The 14,976-nt window shown below is 59.0% G+C and overlaps 1 protein-coding gene across 1 annotated transcript; it reads right to left on the bottom strand.

Annotated features, from left to right (window-relative positions):
• Positions 1-387: 387 nt before the first annotated feature.
• LOC106733027 (uncharacterized) lies at positions 388-3,857 on the bottom strand. Its single transcript, XM_075915218.2, has 2 exons — positions 3,328-3,857; positions 388-2,481 (listed from the first exon to the last, which is right to left on the bottom strand). Exon 2 carries the CDS (start codon positions 2,436-2,438, stop codon positions 1,788-1,790), a length of 651 nt encoding a protein of 216 aa, XP_075771333.2. The 5' UTR covers positions 2,439-2,481; positions 3,328-3,857; the 3' UTR covers positions 388-1,787.
• Between the last annotated feature and the right edge of the window lie 11,119 nt (positions 3,858-14,976).

Below are 14,976 nucleotides of genomic sequence, written 5' to 3'. Positions count from 1 at the left end.
GTGTCACCAGCCCCCGACTCAAAAAAGGGTCCCCCACCCTTGGGTTTCAGTTGAAACAAACGGGAAGTTCAAAATGCATTTTCAGTCAAATAAATTGGTTTTCAGACCGCATCCTGCACCCATTTCTTTTTTGGGTTCACACATTGGATTCTCAAAACCCACCACCTTTTCACCAAAACCTAAGTATTTTCAGCCCTGAAATGTGAGTTTGCTTGGTCCAAACACCTGCGGGGAAAAAAGGAAGTTGTTGAAAAAATAACTTTGGTGAGAAAGAGGGGAAAACAGCCGCTTGGGACCTACCTGGTGCATGTTTTGGTACCAAACCAGCCCCTGGCCTGGGGACGTTCGATCCCTAACGCTGACACTACATTGGACGCACACACAAACAACAACCAAGTGTTTTAATTAATAATAATAATTAAAAAATCAAGAGAATGAAGATTCCATCCTAAATCAGAGCCGTGGAGGGGGAGCAGCTGGCCAGGCCAGGCGCCTCGGAGTGACGTTGGGTTGAATGGCCCAGAGGTCTAGTTCTGTCTTTGGATTCCTTCTCTGGGGCAAACCAGAGGTTGGGAGTTCTTTGGGGGGGGATCGGGACCCCCGTTCCCCGACTTCACTCACAGCCATCCGGGGGCACCAGCCCGAAAAAGCCTTGGTCCCGGAGCACGGTGGCCCTCCCTTGATGGCTCCTGGCGTTGACCACTGGGAGGCAGGATACAAGGGTAGATGGGCCCGTGGGTTGGCAGGGAGGGGGCTGGATACTAGAGTAGATGGGCCATCGGGACCAATATGAGCCTACTGCTAGGGAATGTAGAGTCACCCCAAACTCCATGGGGGTGGGCAGTCACCCTCTCTCTGCCAACCACTGAGCCATCTGTGCCAGAGAGGGGAGAGGTCCCATGCCCTGCCCTCCTAAGCCAGCCGGATGGGAGCTGGCGCCCCCTAGAGGGGAGAGGCTCTCATACCCCACCCCCTAGTGAATTACCACCCAGTAATCCCAGTATTTGACTGAGCACCCCAGGACCTGCATGGGCTTAGATCTTCTGCCTTGGGCCACCGTGGAGGGCTTCTGTGGGGAGGCCAATGCTTTGGGCTGGGTCCCAGGTGCTACAGGGTGCGCCCGCTCCTCCCCTAGACAGGGTGCGGGGTGCAGTAGGCACTGCCATGCTGCCAGAGCAAGGGACCAACGGGGGCACAGGGGCTGTTCTATGGCGAAGACATAAGGAGTCGCCAATCCAGCTCTAGGCCCCCTGTGCCTGTCCGGGCATGGGCAGTGCCAGGCTGGCTGCCGGGCTGGTCAGGGCATGGGCAATCCTAGTCTGGCTCCCATGCCCCCTGGTGCCCCTAGGGCATGGGCAGTGCCAGTCTGGCTCCCAGGTCCCCTGTGCCGGTCAGGGTGTGGGCAGTGCCAGGCTGGCTCCCAGGTCCCCTGTGCCGGTCAGGGCATGGGCAGTGCCAGTCTGGCTCCCAGGTCCCTTGTGCCGGTCAGGGCATGGGCAGTGCCAGTCTGGCTCCCAGGTCCCCTGTGCCGGTCAGGGCGTGGGCACTGCCAGTCTGGCTCTCAGGTCCCCTGTGCCGGTCAGGGTGTGGGCAGTGCCAGTCCGGCTGCCGGGCCGGTCAGGGCGTGGGCAGTGCCAGTCTGGCTCCCAGGTCCCCTGTGCCGGTCAGGGTGTGGGCAGTGCCAGTCCGGCTGCCGGGCCGGTCAGGGCGTGGGCAGTGCCAGTCTGGCTCTAGGCCTCCCCATGCTTCCCAGGGCGTGGGCGGTGCCAGTCCGGCTGCCGGGCCGGTCAGGGCGTGGGCGGCTGATGGCGGTGTTTGCGCCGGATGTGCCGCTGGAGCGTGTTGCGCTCACCGAAGCGCATGTGGCAGTCCTCGCACTGGAAGGGGCGCTCGCCCGTGTGCACCCGCTGGTGGTGGGCCAGCTCGCCGGCGTCCCGGAAGCTGCGCTGGCAGATGGGGCACTGGTGGGGCTTGCGCCCGGCGTGGGTGTACTTGTGGCGCTCCAGGTGCGAGGTGCGCTTGAAGGCCTTGCCGCAGGCCCGGCAGACGTGGGGCTTGTGCTCCGAGTGGGTGATGCTGTGACGCTGCAGGTAGGAGAGGTACTCGAAGGTCCGGGAGCACACGGGGCAGCAGTAGACCTTCCGCAGCCCCGCCCGCTCGCCCCCCGCGCCCGCCTCCTCCACCAGCACCGTGTAGGGCAGCCCTTGGCTGTCGATCAGCAGGTAGCGGCCGTAGCGCGAGGCCTCGCCCTGCTCCGGCCCGGCCTCCCCGGGGCCAGGGGGCCAGGGCAGGGCCCGGGCGGGGCGCGGCCGACCAGCCTCCTCATCCTCCTCCAGTTTCAGCCGGCGCCCGGGTGGCTCCTCCCGGGCCGGGGGCTGGAGCCGGGGCTCGGTGGGTCCGTCCCTGGGGGGCCGCAGGCCGAAGGGGTGGAGATCCATGAGGCGGGTGACGCCCCCAGAGGGCGGGAATGGCTCAGAGCGTCTGGAAGGAGAAACGGGGAGAGGGGAACCCTCAGGTGTGTGTCCTAGACCCCCCCCCCCACACACACCTATGGAAGTCTCCTAGGGCTTGGAGGATGGGCAAAAATGGGGCCTTTCCCCACTGGGGGGGGGGCACCGGCTGGGTCCCAGCTCAGTCCCCAGCGAGAAATGTGGCCTTCCTCATCTCCCCATGCCCATGCCAACACTCCTCACCCTGCCACCCCCACTACCCCCCGGCATCCCCCCACTGCTCTCTACTGCCCCCCAGTCCTTCCCCACCACTGCACCCTATTGCCCCCCGCCCTGCCCCCCACTACCCTCTACTGCCCCCCAGTCCTTCCCCACCACTGCACCCTATTGCCCCCCGCCCTGCCCCCCACTACCCTCTACTGCCCCCCAGTCCTTCCCCACCACTGCCCCCCCCCCACACCCTGCCCCCATTGCCCCCCCAGCCCTGCCCCCCACTACCCTCTACTGCCCCCCAGTCCTTCCCCGCCACTGCACCCTATTGCCCCCCCCCCCAGCCCTGCCCCCCACTACCCTCTACTGCCCCCCAGTCCTTCCCCAGCCACTGCCCCCCAGCCCTGCCCCCCCAGCCCCCTGCCCTGCCCCCCCCCCTCACTGCCCCCCACCCTCTACTGCCCCCCAGTCCTTCCCCCCCGCCACTGCACCCTGCCCCCCTCCTTCCCCCCCTGCCCCCCTGCCCTGCCCCCCACTACCCTCTACTGCCCCCCAGCTCTGGCCCCCTCATTGCTCTCTACTGCCCCCCAGTCCTACCTCCCCGCTGCCCTCTTCCACCCCTTGGCACCCCGCTGCTGTGCTCCATTGCCCCCCCGGGTATATTTACCGCCCCACGTCCTGCCCGCGGGCTCATCGCGGCGCGGGTGCCCTCACGGCCGCCGAGCCAGGCCCGGGGACAGATCCCGCAGCTCGGTTCTGCTTCCAGCGGGCGGCTCCGGTCCAGACCCAGCTGCGGGGGGCGGGTCCCGATCCTGTGCAGCCGGAGGGGGGGGGGAGGAGACGGTCCCGATCCGGACCCAGCTGCGGGGGTCCCGATCCTGGGCAGGGGACGGTCCCGATCCGGACCCAGCTGGGGGAGGGGGGGTCCCGATCCTGGGCAGCCGGGGCAGGGGGCGGTCCCGATCCGGACCCAGCTGGGCGGGGGGTCCCGATCCGGGCCAGGCTGGGGCGGTCCCGGCCCTACGCGCCCGGCGCCCCCCTGCGCCCCGGGGCCATGTGCCGCCCCCTGCGGCCCCGGATCCCCGGCGCGGGGGGGGGCAGGGGGGGTCCCGTGTCTGTCTCCGTCCGTCTGTCCCTCCACCCGCAGCAGCAGCCGGTGCCGCAGCGAAAGGAGCCCGGCTGGAAACGCCGCGCTCCCGCCAGCCCCGGACGCCTGGGTTCCGAGGGGGGACCCCCCCCCCCCGCCCAAACCCCGAGAGAAACCCCCCCCCCCGGAGCCCCTCCCCCGCCTCCGACCGCACGCGCAGCCTCTAGCGGGCTTCCAGCCCTAACCACTAGTCCCCACCGCCGGGCTTCCAGCCCTAACCACTAGTCCCCACCGCCGGGCTCCAGCCCTAACCACTAGACCCCAGCGCCCTCCCAGAGCCAGCGGGAGAAGCCAGGAGTGCGGGCTTCCAGCCCTCCCCCCTTGCTCTAACCACTAGATTCCCCTGCCCTCTAAAAGTAGAGGGAGAGAACCCAGGCGGCCTGGCTCGCCAGTCCCGCTGCTCTAACCACTAGACCCCCCCGTCCTCCCAAAGCTAGCGGTGAACCCAGGCATCCTGGCTCCCAATCCCGCTGCTAGACCCCCGTCCTCCCAAAGCCAGCGGTGAACCCAGGCGGCCTGGCTCCCAGCCTCCTCCTCCTCACTTTTTGAACAGACTGAAATTCCCTCTGTTCCGCCCCCCCCCCGTCCTTTTTAGGGTGTTTTCTCACAATGGGGGATGGGTGTGTGTGGGGGGGGTCCCCACTGTCTGTCCTCAGCCACACTGCCTGGAAGGGAGGGTTGCGGATGCGGCTGCCCCTGGCACCTGTGGGGAGTCCTGGCTAATTCACCCCACCTCAGTGGGGCAGGTCCGAGCAGGAGAGTGAGTCAGCTGGGAGCCGGTGCCCAGTACCCCTTAGCCAGCCAGGCCCTGCCCTGGGGCTTGATAGGAGCTGGGACAGGCCCCATGCCCCATGCCATGACCACTGAGCCAGCTGGTCCCTGTTCTGGATTCCCTGGGTCAATCTCCCATTCGTGTGGTGGGCTAGAAAACATACACAGAGCGCACACACACACATGTACGCGCACACACTCCCACGCAAAACACTCACACTCGCACACACAACACTCGCATGCACACATGCACACACACACACTTGCACACACATACACATGCTCACACACACTCCATCGCATGCACGCACATGCACACAAACTCGCACACACACACTCATATACGCACACACACACACTTGCATGCACTCGCACACACGTGCACACAGTCACACAGACACACACACATGCACATGTACGCACACGCTCTAATTCACACACATATGCTCACTCACTCATTCACTCAGCCACACACCCCTCCATGTTGGGTTTGTTTGCTCTTGTCTCTTTAATATTGTTTCTTGTAGAAGCTGCCAGCTCCCCCTCACCCGGAGCCCCTCGGCTCATCCCCATCCCGGGCTGCCCGTCCGCCTCCCAGCTAGATCCTCCCTGCATGTCGCCATCGAAAATACGCCCCCCCCATCTTCCACCCTGGGAAAGGAACCTCCTCGGCGCCAGCCACGACCAGGGGCGCCCTGTGTCGCCTTCGGCAGGGTGCGGGGCACCTCCCGCCTGGCCCGTCATTGGCGTCTTTTCCAACTCCGCATTCCTGGCCTCCTATGGGGAGGCTTCCATTTGTCACCAGCCACACGGTTCCCTTCAAGCCGCCCGGCCTGGCCAAGCCCGATGCGATGAGGCTCCGTGCAAACCTGGGTCATCGTATACAAAGTGTGACCCAGTCCGAAGGTTTGGACTCATTCCCCAGCAGAGAAACCCGCCCACAGCTCCCACCCCAATATGCGCCTCCAGCCACGGCTTAAGAACTAAACTGGGGGGGGGGCGATAAAATGGAGGGGGGTCACCAGTGTTAGCCCCTGTTGGGCCGCTGCTGCTGTTATATTTCCCCGCCCCTCGCCGGTACGGCCGATCGCCGCTCTCGTAGGCTGGGAAGGGCGTCCGCCGGAGCTGCGATCGTCTGTACCTGGCCCACGGAGGCTGCGATCCTCCGTACTTGCGGAGGGGCAGGTACATCCGGCGGTGTGGGGACCCGCCAGGGGCTAGTCCTGGCAGACTGGCTCCAGCCCGTGGGCCAGTCCACCCCCGAACTAAACGAAGACGGATTGAAAAATGAAAAGAGAGGGAGAGTGGGTGAAAGGATCACGCTGCGGACAGGCCGACATTAGAAGTCCACCTCTGGCCTTGTGCTTAGGGGGTGGCAACCACAGGGAAGTAGCAGGGGCACCGGGCACCGGCAGTAGGGGTCCCCTACCCCCGCATGTACCATTGGGGGGGACTGTCCTGCCTCCCCCCCAGAGACGGCCCTTCACACAGGGAGGAGTAGCGTCCTTTGGTCAGTTTCATAGCAGAGGCCCTTTCGGGATGAGTCCCCAGGGTGAGTGCGGCGCTCGATACCAAGGGGAACCAGAGTGGAACGGGGCATCTCGGCCTGACGCCTCCTGCTCCCCCAGAAAGGATCAGGGCCCAGGATTTCTTTGTCCAGCCCCCTGGCAGCCTCTTGTCCCTTAGGTGACCCAAACGCTGCTGAAGGTTCCTGTTTCCGAGGCGGAAGGCCATTCGTGACAGGGATCGTGACCATCACAGCAATGTCCAGCTGCCCCCATGTGCAGGTAGGATGCCACCTTCCTGCCAGAGGAATGAAGCCAGAGATACAGTTCGTCTGTCACGGCGCGGGGGGATGCGGAGCCACTGGGCTCCAACACCCTCCTCCGCAGCCGGCGGGGACTCTCGGGCGGCAGGTAGGACGGAAGGTTTATGAGGCGCCGGAGACACATCATAGAACAGACTTGTCAGCACCGGAAGCAGGAGCAGCCAGAACCATCCAGCTTGGGGGGGGGGGGGCAAAGCCAAGAGCCCTGCCCCCTGTCTCTGCACCCCAAGCCCATGAGACTTCCTCATCCACCCCCCGCCCAGCAGCACACCCCCGCTTTCACCCAGCCCCTCCTCCGGCCTTTGTCCAGCAAAAGGTGTCCTAGTCCCCCTCCCAGGCCCAAGTTACAGAGAGCATCAGCCATCGTGTACCCGAGGGAGGCAGTCTCACCCGAATTCCCACCCCCCTCTCGCTAGTGGTGCGGTGTCCAGGGAAACTGAGGCATGCACCCCTGGGGTTTCCAGAAATCACCATAATGCACCACAACAAGCCAACTGAGCAAAGGCAACCCCCCCCCCCCCCACTTTGTCACTTTGAGCGCTGGATTCACGGAGCCCGGCAGCAGACAGGAACTGTCTGGTTATGTTGTTAACCTCTAACAATATGTCTGCAAACACACAAAACCCACAAACATTATCTGCTCCCTCGGCCGCCAACGGTTGAATTGGGGTCAATTCACCTGCAAGTTGCTTAATCCTTTTTGGCCTGGCCCTGCATCTGTCAGGGTCAATTTCCCCACACCTGCTGGAACGGACAGAAACCTGCATCCATCGACTGATGTTTCCAGCAGGGTGCGGTAAGAACTGTGCATCTGGAGGACTGGGTTGAGTTTGCTACGTTGCTGTGAAGAGTCACGGGGGTAGGAAGCGTTTACGCACTGAATCTCAGCGTCTGCCGGCGTTAAAAAAAGGTTGTCGCACCCTCCCTGTTGTCTAACACCCCCAATTTCCCGCAAGTGTCAAAACGCAAATAGATAAAAAACTGGAGAGGAGGGAGGAATGCTTCAAAAAGAAACGTCCGTGTTATCTGCCGCCATCTTCTGTACATTGGAGAGCGTTTGTCTGTCTGTCTGTGTGTCGGTGTGTTTGTCCGTCTGTTTGTTCAAGAACTCTTCAACGGTAAGAACCAGGACCACCGAATTCGGCAGCTTCCTCTGATCCTAGCTTAAAAGCAAGGTCAGGGTTTGGTTGTGCCAGGAAAATGGGATGTGCCCGGAATGGGACTGTTTCTCCTCTAGTCGTATGGAAAAGAGACAATTGCCAGGCAGGCGAAAAGGGGCTGGTTGGGGGTGCCCCACCCCCTCATTTAGGACTGCCCCAGTCCCAAGCCTCTCACCCTCCTGGAACCCATTATGGAAGGTGTGTGTGTGGTGGGGGTGGGCTGAAACTCCCCCCCCCTCTGATTCTTACAGGGACATCGCTGGCTGTTCCCCTTTGTTGGGGAGCCAGGGGAAAGTGCTCAGTTGGCTGCAGAGGAACTGGGACCTGCCCCCACTGGGGGACATGCACCCCTCCCCCAACTGTGCCCGCTGGAGCTGCAGCACCCATGGAGAGGCGCTTCTCCCCTGCCCCCAAGCTGCTGTGTTGGGAGCAGGCTGGGTTAGTCCTCTCCTCCCAAGGCAGCCTGCATCCCGCCCCCCCTCAGAGCAATGATTTAAATGAAGAAAAGCAAAACTGCATTGAATTAAGCACCCGAGCAGCACCGGTAAATCTAGCTATAAACAAATAAAAACTCAAATTCTCCAGCCCCTTCCCATGATATTAGCCCTGGTTTCCCTCCTCTGTTTATCTTCCCCCTGTGAACTTCAGCCTCTCCACCCCTCTCTGGTCTTTGGATCTTGGAGCAAGCCCCCACATTCTCGTGATACAATTCCACATTTCCTTCCTGCCTGGCCTGGCTGGCCCCCTCCACGCGCTCTCCCACACGTCTCTGCGGGAGCAAGAAGAAATTCAAGTGGGATCAAAGAAGAGCCGTGAAAATGATCGAAGGCTCAGAAACCTGGCGTGAGAGGGAGAGACTCCAGGAGCTCTGTCTGTTCAGCGTAGCAAGGAGACGGTTCGGGGATGCGCTTGATCCCTGGCTCTCGGGATCTAGAAGTGGACCAGCAGGCTCGCCGACTCAGCAGACAATGGGCGAACCCCAGCCAGTGGCTGGAAGCCGAAGCTAGACAAATTCCCCTGGGGTGTTTTGCTGAGAGATGCTCCTGGCAGGGCAATTCCTACGAGAGTGCAGGGCTGGGGGCTACCCCTGTTCGCCCAACCCTATCCCACTTCTTCCTGTCGTTGCTCTGCCCCGTCCCACCCCTTCCCCAAGTCCCACTCCTGCTCCACCCCTCCCCGGGAGACATGACCTTGAGTAGCACCGGGGGGCCTGGTGTGGGGTGGCAGGGACCCACAGGGATTGGAACAACCCAGCAGCCTGCTCTGCTCTTGCCCACACCTCCCAGCTGAGTTGCTCCACTTCCCACCACCGTGAGGGGGAGGGGAACCGCTCCTGCTGCCCCATGCCAGCTCCCCCCCTCCCCCCAGTAGGCTGCCCTGGGCCCCGCAGGCTAATATCAGTATCCTGCCTGTGGGACAATTGGGGCGGCTGCCAAGGGCCAGGGAGCGGCGTTGGGGCTCGCTGTCCGTTCTGAAAACTTGGGGCAGTCACCCCAAACACATTGTTGTGCCGAATTATCGTCTGACCAAAACACCAGGGGAAATGCTCCATTTGAGGTCCAACAAAATACGATGTTTTTTTAAGCGTCACCGGTTTTTTTTTTCCTTTGGAATTGGGTTTGTCACATTTTTCTGTCAAAACCGTTGGGACTTTTCTCCGTGTTTTCTGAGGTTGCTCCCACGGGGCCGGTCCCCCGAAGCCGACGTGACTTCACCTGGCGGTCGGGAGGGCCCACGTGGGGATAGTAGCACTTGAACCCCCCCAAGCATGTTGCACCAGAGCGAAGCCCCCAGCTGGTCTCTAGGTACCCCAGCTGTGGCCCCGGAAAAAGAGATGCCGGCCGCCCCCATGGAACATGGAGCTCACCTGTCTTTGTGGTTTGCCGAGAGCTCAAGGTGCCCTAAGGGGAAATCCCAGACACAGAGTCACCAGGATCGGGGCCCCATGGGGCCGGGTGTTGCCCAGACACAGAGTCACCGGGATCGGGGTCCCGGGCGCCGCCCAGACACAGAGTCACCGGGATCGGGGTCCCGGGCGCCGCCCAGACACAGAGTCACCGGGATCGGGGTCCCGGGCGCCGCCCAGACACAGAGTCACCGGGATCGGGGTCCCGGGCGCCGCCCAGACACAGAGTCACCGGGATCGGGGTCCCGGGCGCCGCCCAGACACAGAGTCACCGGGATCGGGGTCCCGGGCGCCGCCCAGACACAGAGTCACCGGGATCGGGGTCCCGGGCGCCGCCCAGACACAGAGTCACCGGGATCGGGGTCCCGGGCGCCGCCCAGACACAGAGTCACCGGGAACGGGGTCCCGGGCGCCGCCCAGACACAGAGTCACCGGGATCGGGGTCCCGGGCGCCGCCCAGACACAGAGTCACCGGGATCGGGGTCCCGGGCGCCGCCCAGACACAGAGTCACCGGGATCGGGGTCCCGGGCGCCGCCCAGACACAGAGTCACCGGGATCGGGGTCCCGGGTGCCGCCCAGACACAGAGTCACCGGGATCGGGGTCCCGGGCGCCGCCCAGACACAGAGTCACCGGGATCGGAGTCCCGGGCGCCGCCCAGACACAGAGTCACCGGGATCGGGGTCCCGGGCGCCGCCCAGACACAGAGTCACCGGGATCGGGGTCCCGGGCGCCGCCCAGACACAGAGTCACCGGGATCGGAGTCCCGGGCGCTGCCCAGACAAACTGAGAGACGTTTCCTGCCCCAGTCTCACAGTGTAAATAGACAGAGGTTGGGCCTTTGCTGAGTTTCTCCCTGGGGCAGTGAGGGGGACGGCTGGATGGAGACGTTCAGTGACTCCCCTGCTACCCCACAGGGGCTGTGCCGCAGCTTTTTCTGGGCTCCAGCCTTGGTGAAAGCCCCTTGCAGACAGACAGGCAAGCAGGGAGAAGGGGCATCTGGGACGGCCAGACCCACTGCTGGGAGTGGGGAGAACCAGCCAGGCTGGGCGAGATTCAGGCGCATGGGCCGAGCAGGGGGGGCTGCAGGTCGGCAGTGCGGGGCACCAGCTGCCTGTTTCTCATCGGAAGTTTTTCCTGGTGGCTCCCTTTGTGCTCCCAGCTGGGGGGCGGTGGGAGGAGCTGGGGGGGAGGGTTCAGAGAGGCAGCAGCCGCTGGCCCAGCCAGGCCAGGTAGGAGGGATGGGGGAAGGGACTCAGTGCCCCTGGCAGGGCATTTTGGGAGGCACTGTCGCCCCCACTCCCCTCCCTGAGCCAGCGTCCTGACTCCCTGCCCCTGCTCTAACCACTAGGCCCCCTGGAACACTGGGTGGTCCCTCCCCCCTCAAGCTCCAGTCACTAGGCTGGTGTCCTGCACGGGATGCCACCCTGGGGGCTGGCACAGGGGTGAAGATGGAGCCTGGGGCGACCCCCCAGCTGGGGGGGGGAGCTTCTCTGACATGGGCCTCAGTGCCTGTTCTGCAGAAAGGCCTCCTCCAAGTCAGAGCTGCTCTACCACTAGCAGACCCACTGCAACCCATAGGCCCTTCCAGGGCCCCGCCTGCCTCAGCCCCCAGGCCAGCTAGCTCCCAGGCCACTGCCCACCAGTGGAGGGCAAGGTGGGTGGGTGCAGGAAAGCTTCTAGTGCCCATCAGAGGAGCATCGGGTGCGGGCCCAGAAGAGGGTGTACCAGTGCCCCCAGCACGAGGCATTGTTCACCAACTGGGGCCCACAGAAATCCCATAGCTGCATCCCAGACAGGCACCGGGGGTGGCAGCCACATGGGCCTCTAAGAACATCCCAGATTCTAGGCTTTGCCTAGTGTCAACTTGGGCACAGCCAGCCTGCATAACTGCCCCCAGGTGGATTTGAACCCGGAACCTCTAGAGCATGGGCTCCCAAACTGGGGGGCATGAAGAAATTCCAGGGGGGGTGCGAGGCGACCCAGCCTCCCCCCACATCAAATTTTGCTGCCCTGTTCAGTTCCTTTTTTTTTTTTTTTTTTGCTCAACAAGTTATTTGGGGGGTGGGGGAGCCATGAGGGTTTTTCAAAAATAAAAAAAGGGGGAGGGGCGTGATGCCAGAAGGTTTGGGAGCCACTGCTCTAGAGCTTAGTGTAGGAACCTCTATGGCTTGAGCTATAAAGCCAGCTGGCGCTCAGCTTAGGCTGTAGAGCTCCCTGGTTCTTATCTCTTGGGCTGTGTCTACACTGGCATGAATTTCCGGAAATGCTTAAAACGGAATACTATTCCGTTTTCAGTTTTTCCGGAAAAGGAGCGTCTACATTGGCAGGCTGCTTTTCCGGAAAAGCCCTTTTTCTGGAAAAGCGTCTGTGGCCAATGTAGACGAGCTTTTCCGGAAAAGACTACTGGGCTGTCTACACTGGCCCTTTTCCGGAACAGTGTTCCGGAATAAGGACTTATGTCCGAACAGGAGCAGAATAGTTTTTCCGGAATAGAGGTTGATTTTGTACAGTAGAGCATCGTTGCTTTTCCAGAAATTCAAGGGCCAGTGTAGACAGCTCGCAGCTTATTCCGGAAAAGCGGCTGATTTTCCGGAATAAGTGGCCCAGTGTAGACACAGTCCTGCTGTATATGGTCTAAGTGCCACTGCATGTGACAGTGAACCACACTTGGGCTGTGTCTAGACTGGCAAGTTTTTCCGGAAAATCAGCAGCTTTTCTGGAAAAACTTGCCAGCTGTCTACACTGGCCACTTGAATTTCCGGAAAAGCACTGATGATCTCCTGTAAAATCATCAGTGCTTTTCCAGAAAAACTATGCTGCTCCCGTTCGGGCAAAAGTCTTTTTCCGAAAGACTTTTGCGCAAAAGGGCCAGTGTAGACAGCACAGTACTGTTTTCCGCAAAAAAGCCCCGATCCCGAAAATGGCAATCGGGGCTTTTTTGCGGAAAAGCGCGTCTAGATTGGCCACGGACGCTTTTCCGCAAAAAGTGCTTTTGCAGAAAAGCATCCTGCCAATCTAGATGCGCTTTTCCGAAAATGCTTTTAATGGAAAACTTTTCCGTTAAAAGCATTTTCGGAAATTCATGCCAGTGTAGATGTAGCCTTGGGGTATGTCTACACTACAGAAAATGGCCATTTTTTCGAAAAAACTTGAGTTACATCCACATTGCAATCGCATTCTTTAGAAAGAAAATCAAAAGAACAGGGGATTTTCCGGCATTGGTAATCCTCATTCTACAAGGAAGAAGCCTTTTTCCAGAAGAGGAAGAAGCACAGGTGTCCTGTGGCCAGTCTGTCTATAGCAATCACAGCTTACACGCGAGAGAGCGGCCATTCAGTGCGGATGCTCTCTTTCGAAAAAGCAGATGGCTTTTTCATTGCACTTTTTCAGTGTGGATGCTCTTTCGGAAGAAGTTTTTCCAGAAGATCTCTTCTGGAAAAGCTTCTTCGGAAAGGAGCCTGCAGTCTAGAGGTAGCCTAGGTGTGTGGGTTACATCTGCACCAGCTGGGAAAACTGCCAGAGAGGAGGTAGGAGGCGGTGATGCTAAGGATCCTTCCCCTCTATAACAAGCTCACTTTCTAGCTTAACCAGCTCACTTCCTGCCCTGCTCAGTGTCATCCCCAGTCCTGCTGTGTCCACTTCCTGGCTTCAATGAGGTCACTTCTTGTTCAAAATGAGCTCACTTCCTGTTCCTAATCACGGAATGAACTCACTTCCCTTCCTTAATGAGCTCACTTCCTGTCCGGCAAGATGTCACATCCTGCCCTACTCAATTTCATGTCATGTCCTGCCGGGTCCACTTCCTGTCTATAACTGCTCACTTCCAGTCCTTCAAAACACACTTCATGCACATCCAACCTTTCTGCTCTGGCTGAGGCTCACTTCTTGCTTCATTGGCTCCCATCTTCCTGTAGCCCCTAGACCGACCTACGTGACTTTAACGTCTTCACTTCCTGTCCTAGTCCATGTCACTTCCTGTCCTACTAGGCCTCACTTCCTGACTGGATTAAAGCTCTCCTACGAAACCTAGTTAGATGGTGGTGACTAATGGTCACTAATGAGATGACGGAAGGACACTGGAGGTTAGCGCCCGTGCGTTGGAGGGCCCCTCCCACTGCCTGTGTGGGCCGGGATCAGCATCTCACTGTATAACCAGAGAAACCAAGGCACAGAGCAGTGCATGGAAAGGGTTTACACATGCAACACCCCCTCCCAAAGCCCAGAGATGATCCCCTGAAACGGTCTGTGCCCTGTAGATCTCACACTCCACAAAGCAAATGAAAGACAATTTCCTCTGTTTTATAGGTGGGGAAACTGAGGCAAGGAACACAAGGTCATACATAGAACCAGCAGGGATCCTGGGGCTTAGCTTGTTTCACTTGGCTCTTATCTACACTAGGGTGTTATTTCAAAATAACCCCCCTTAATTTGAAATAATAAATGAAGTGTCCATATCACAAAGCCTGTTACTGAGAAATCTGGACTCTTGCTTTCCTCAGGGAATCACGCTTATTTAAAAATAGTTCTTTCGAAATAGCAGTAGTGTGGACGTGACGGGGCTCCTCCCCAGCGCCATTTAAAGTAATTACTCCCCAGTGCTTCCTGGGGCTCTAAATCGAGGTAGCACATTCACAAAAGGGGAGCCTGCTTGGGACTAATTCCCTATAGTGGGGCAATGCTATTTCAATTTTGTTATTTCAGGAGTTATTATTTCAAATTTAGTTATTTCCAAATAATTTCCTAGTGTAGACATGCCCTTGCTGTTTTAACCAGAGGGGTCAACCTATAGCTGATGTTAAGTGTCAGAGCTTTGTGGATTCAGTGTTAATTGCTCCCATTTATGTAACTCAAACACTCAACCAACACTTTGGAAAAGAAAGTTGTGGTGAAATTTAAAGTGTCCGTTGATGCAAAGATTTCCAGCTATTTCTTTCATGCTGATTATGGATTTGGACAACTTTCGAATTGTTCCTGTCAACCTTTCACCTTGTAATGTTAATTTCAATATTAGATTTAATGTAAAGACTTTAATGTTTATTTTTTGGGAAAATTCTCCCCCCAAAATGGAAAATTTGTGTTTGTGGGGAATTGTGATTTAAAAAAAAAAACTCTCACCATATGACTGATCTGGACAATCAGAGCTTGCTATGGAGGTTACGGAGGGGAGGGGAAGGGAGGGAGGTAAATTCAAATGGAAATCAAAAAAGAAGAAAAAATGTGTCATAAAAAATTACAGTTGAGTTGGAAAGTGTTTGGCAGGGAAAAGCCTCCACATTTTTCATCAATTATTTCTGAAAGGATTGAAATGGTTTTACATAGAAGGGTCTTGATAAACTCCATGATGGAGAGACAGAGATGAAGTGGATGGGAATAGATAGATAGATAGATAGATAGATAGATAGATAGATAGATAGATAGATAGATAGATAGATAGATAGATAGATAAGGCATATAGGGATGAATGGATGATATGAATGGTGAGGGATGAATAGACAGACAGTG

This window comes from Pelodiscus sinensis, chromosome 18, assembly GCF_052426305.1.
Source record: "Pelodiscus sinensis isolate ZL-2025 chromosome 18, ASM5242630v1, whole genome shotgun sequence".
In the NCBI taxonomy this organism is placed as follows: domain Eukaryota; kingdom Metazoa; phylum Chordata; order Testudines; family Trionychidae; genus Pelodiscus; species Pelodiscus sinensis.
The sequence above is the reverse complement of the archived record's forward strand: the minus strand, read 5'-3'. Positions and strand labels throughout refer to the sequence as shown.

Coding starts and splice junctions, on each gene's coding strand:
- LOC106733027 (XM_075915218.2), bottom strand. CDS start 2,438: ATGGATCTCCACCCCTTCGGCCTGCGGCCCCCCAGGGACGGACCCACC.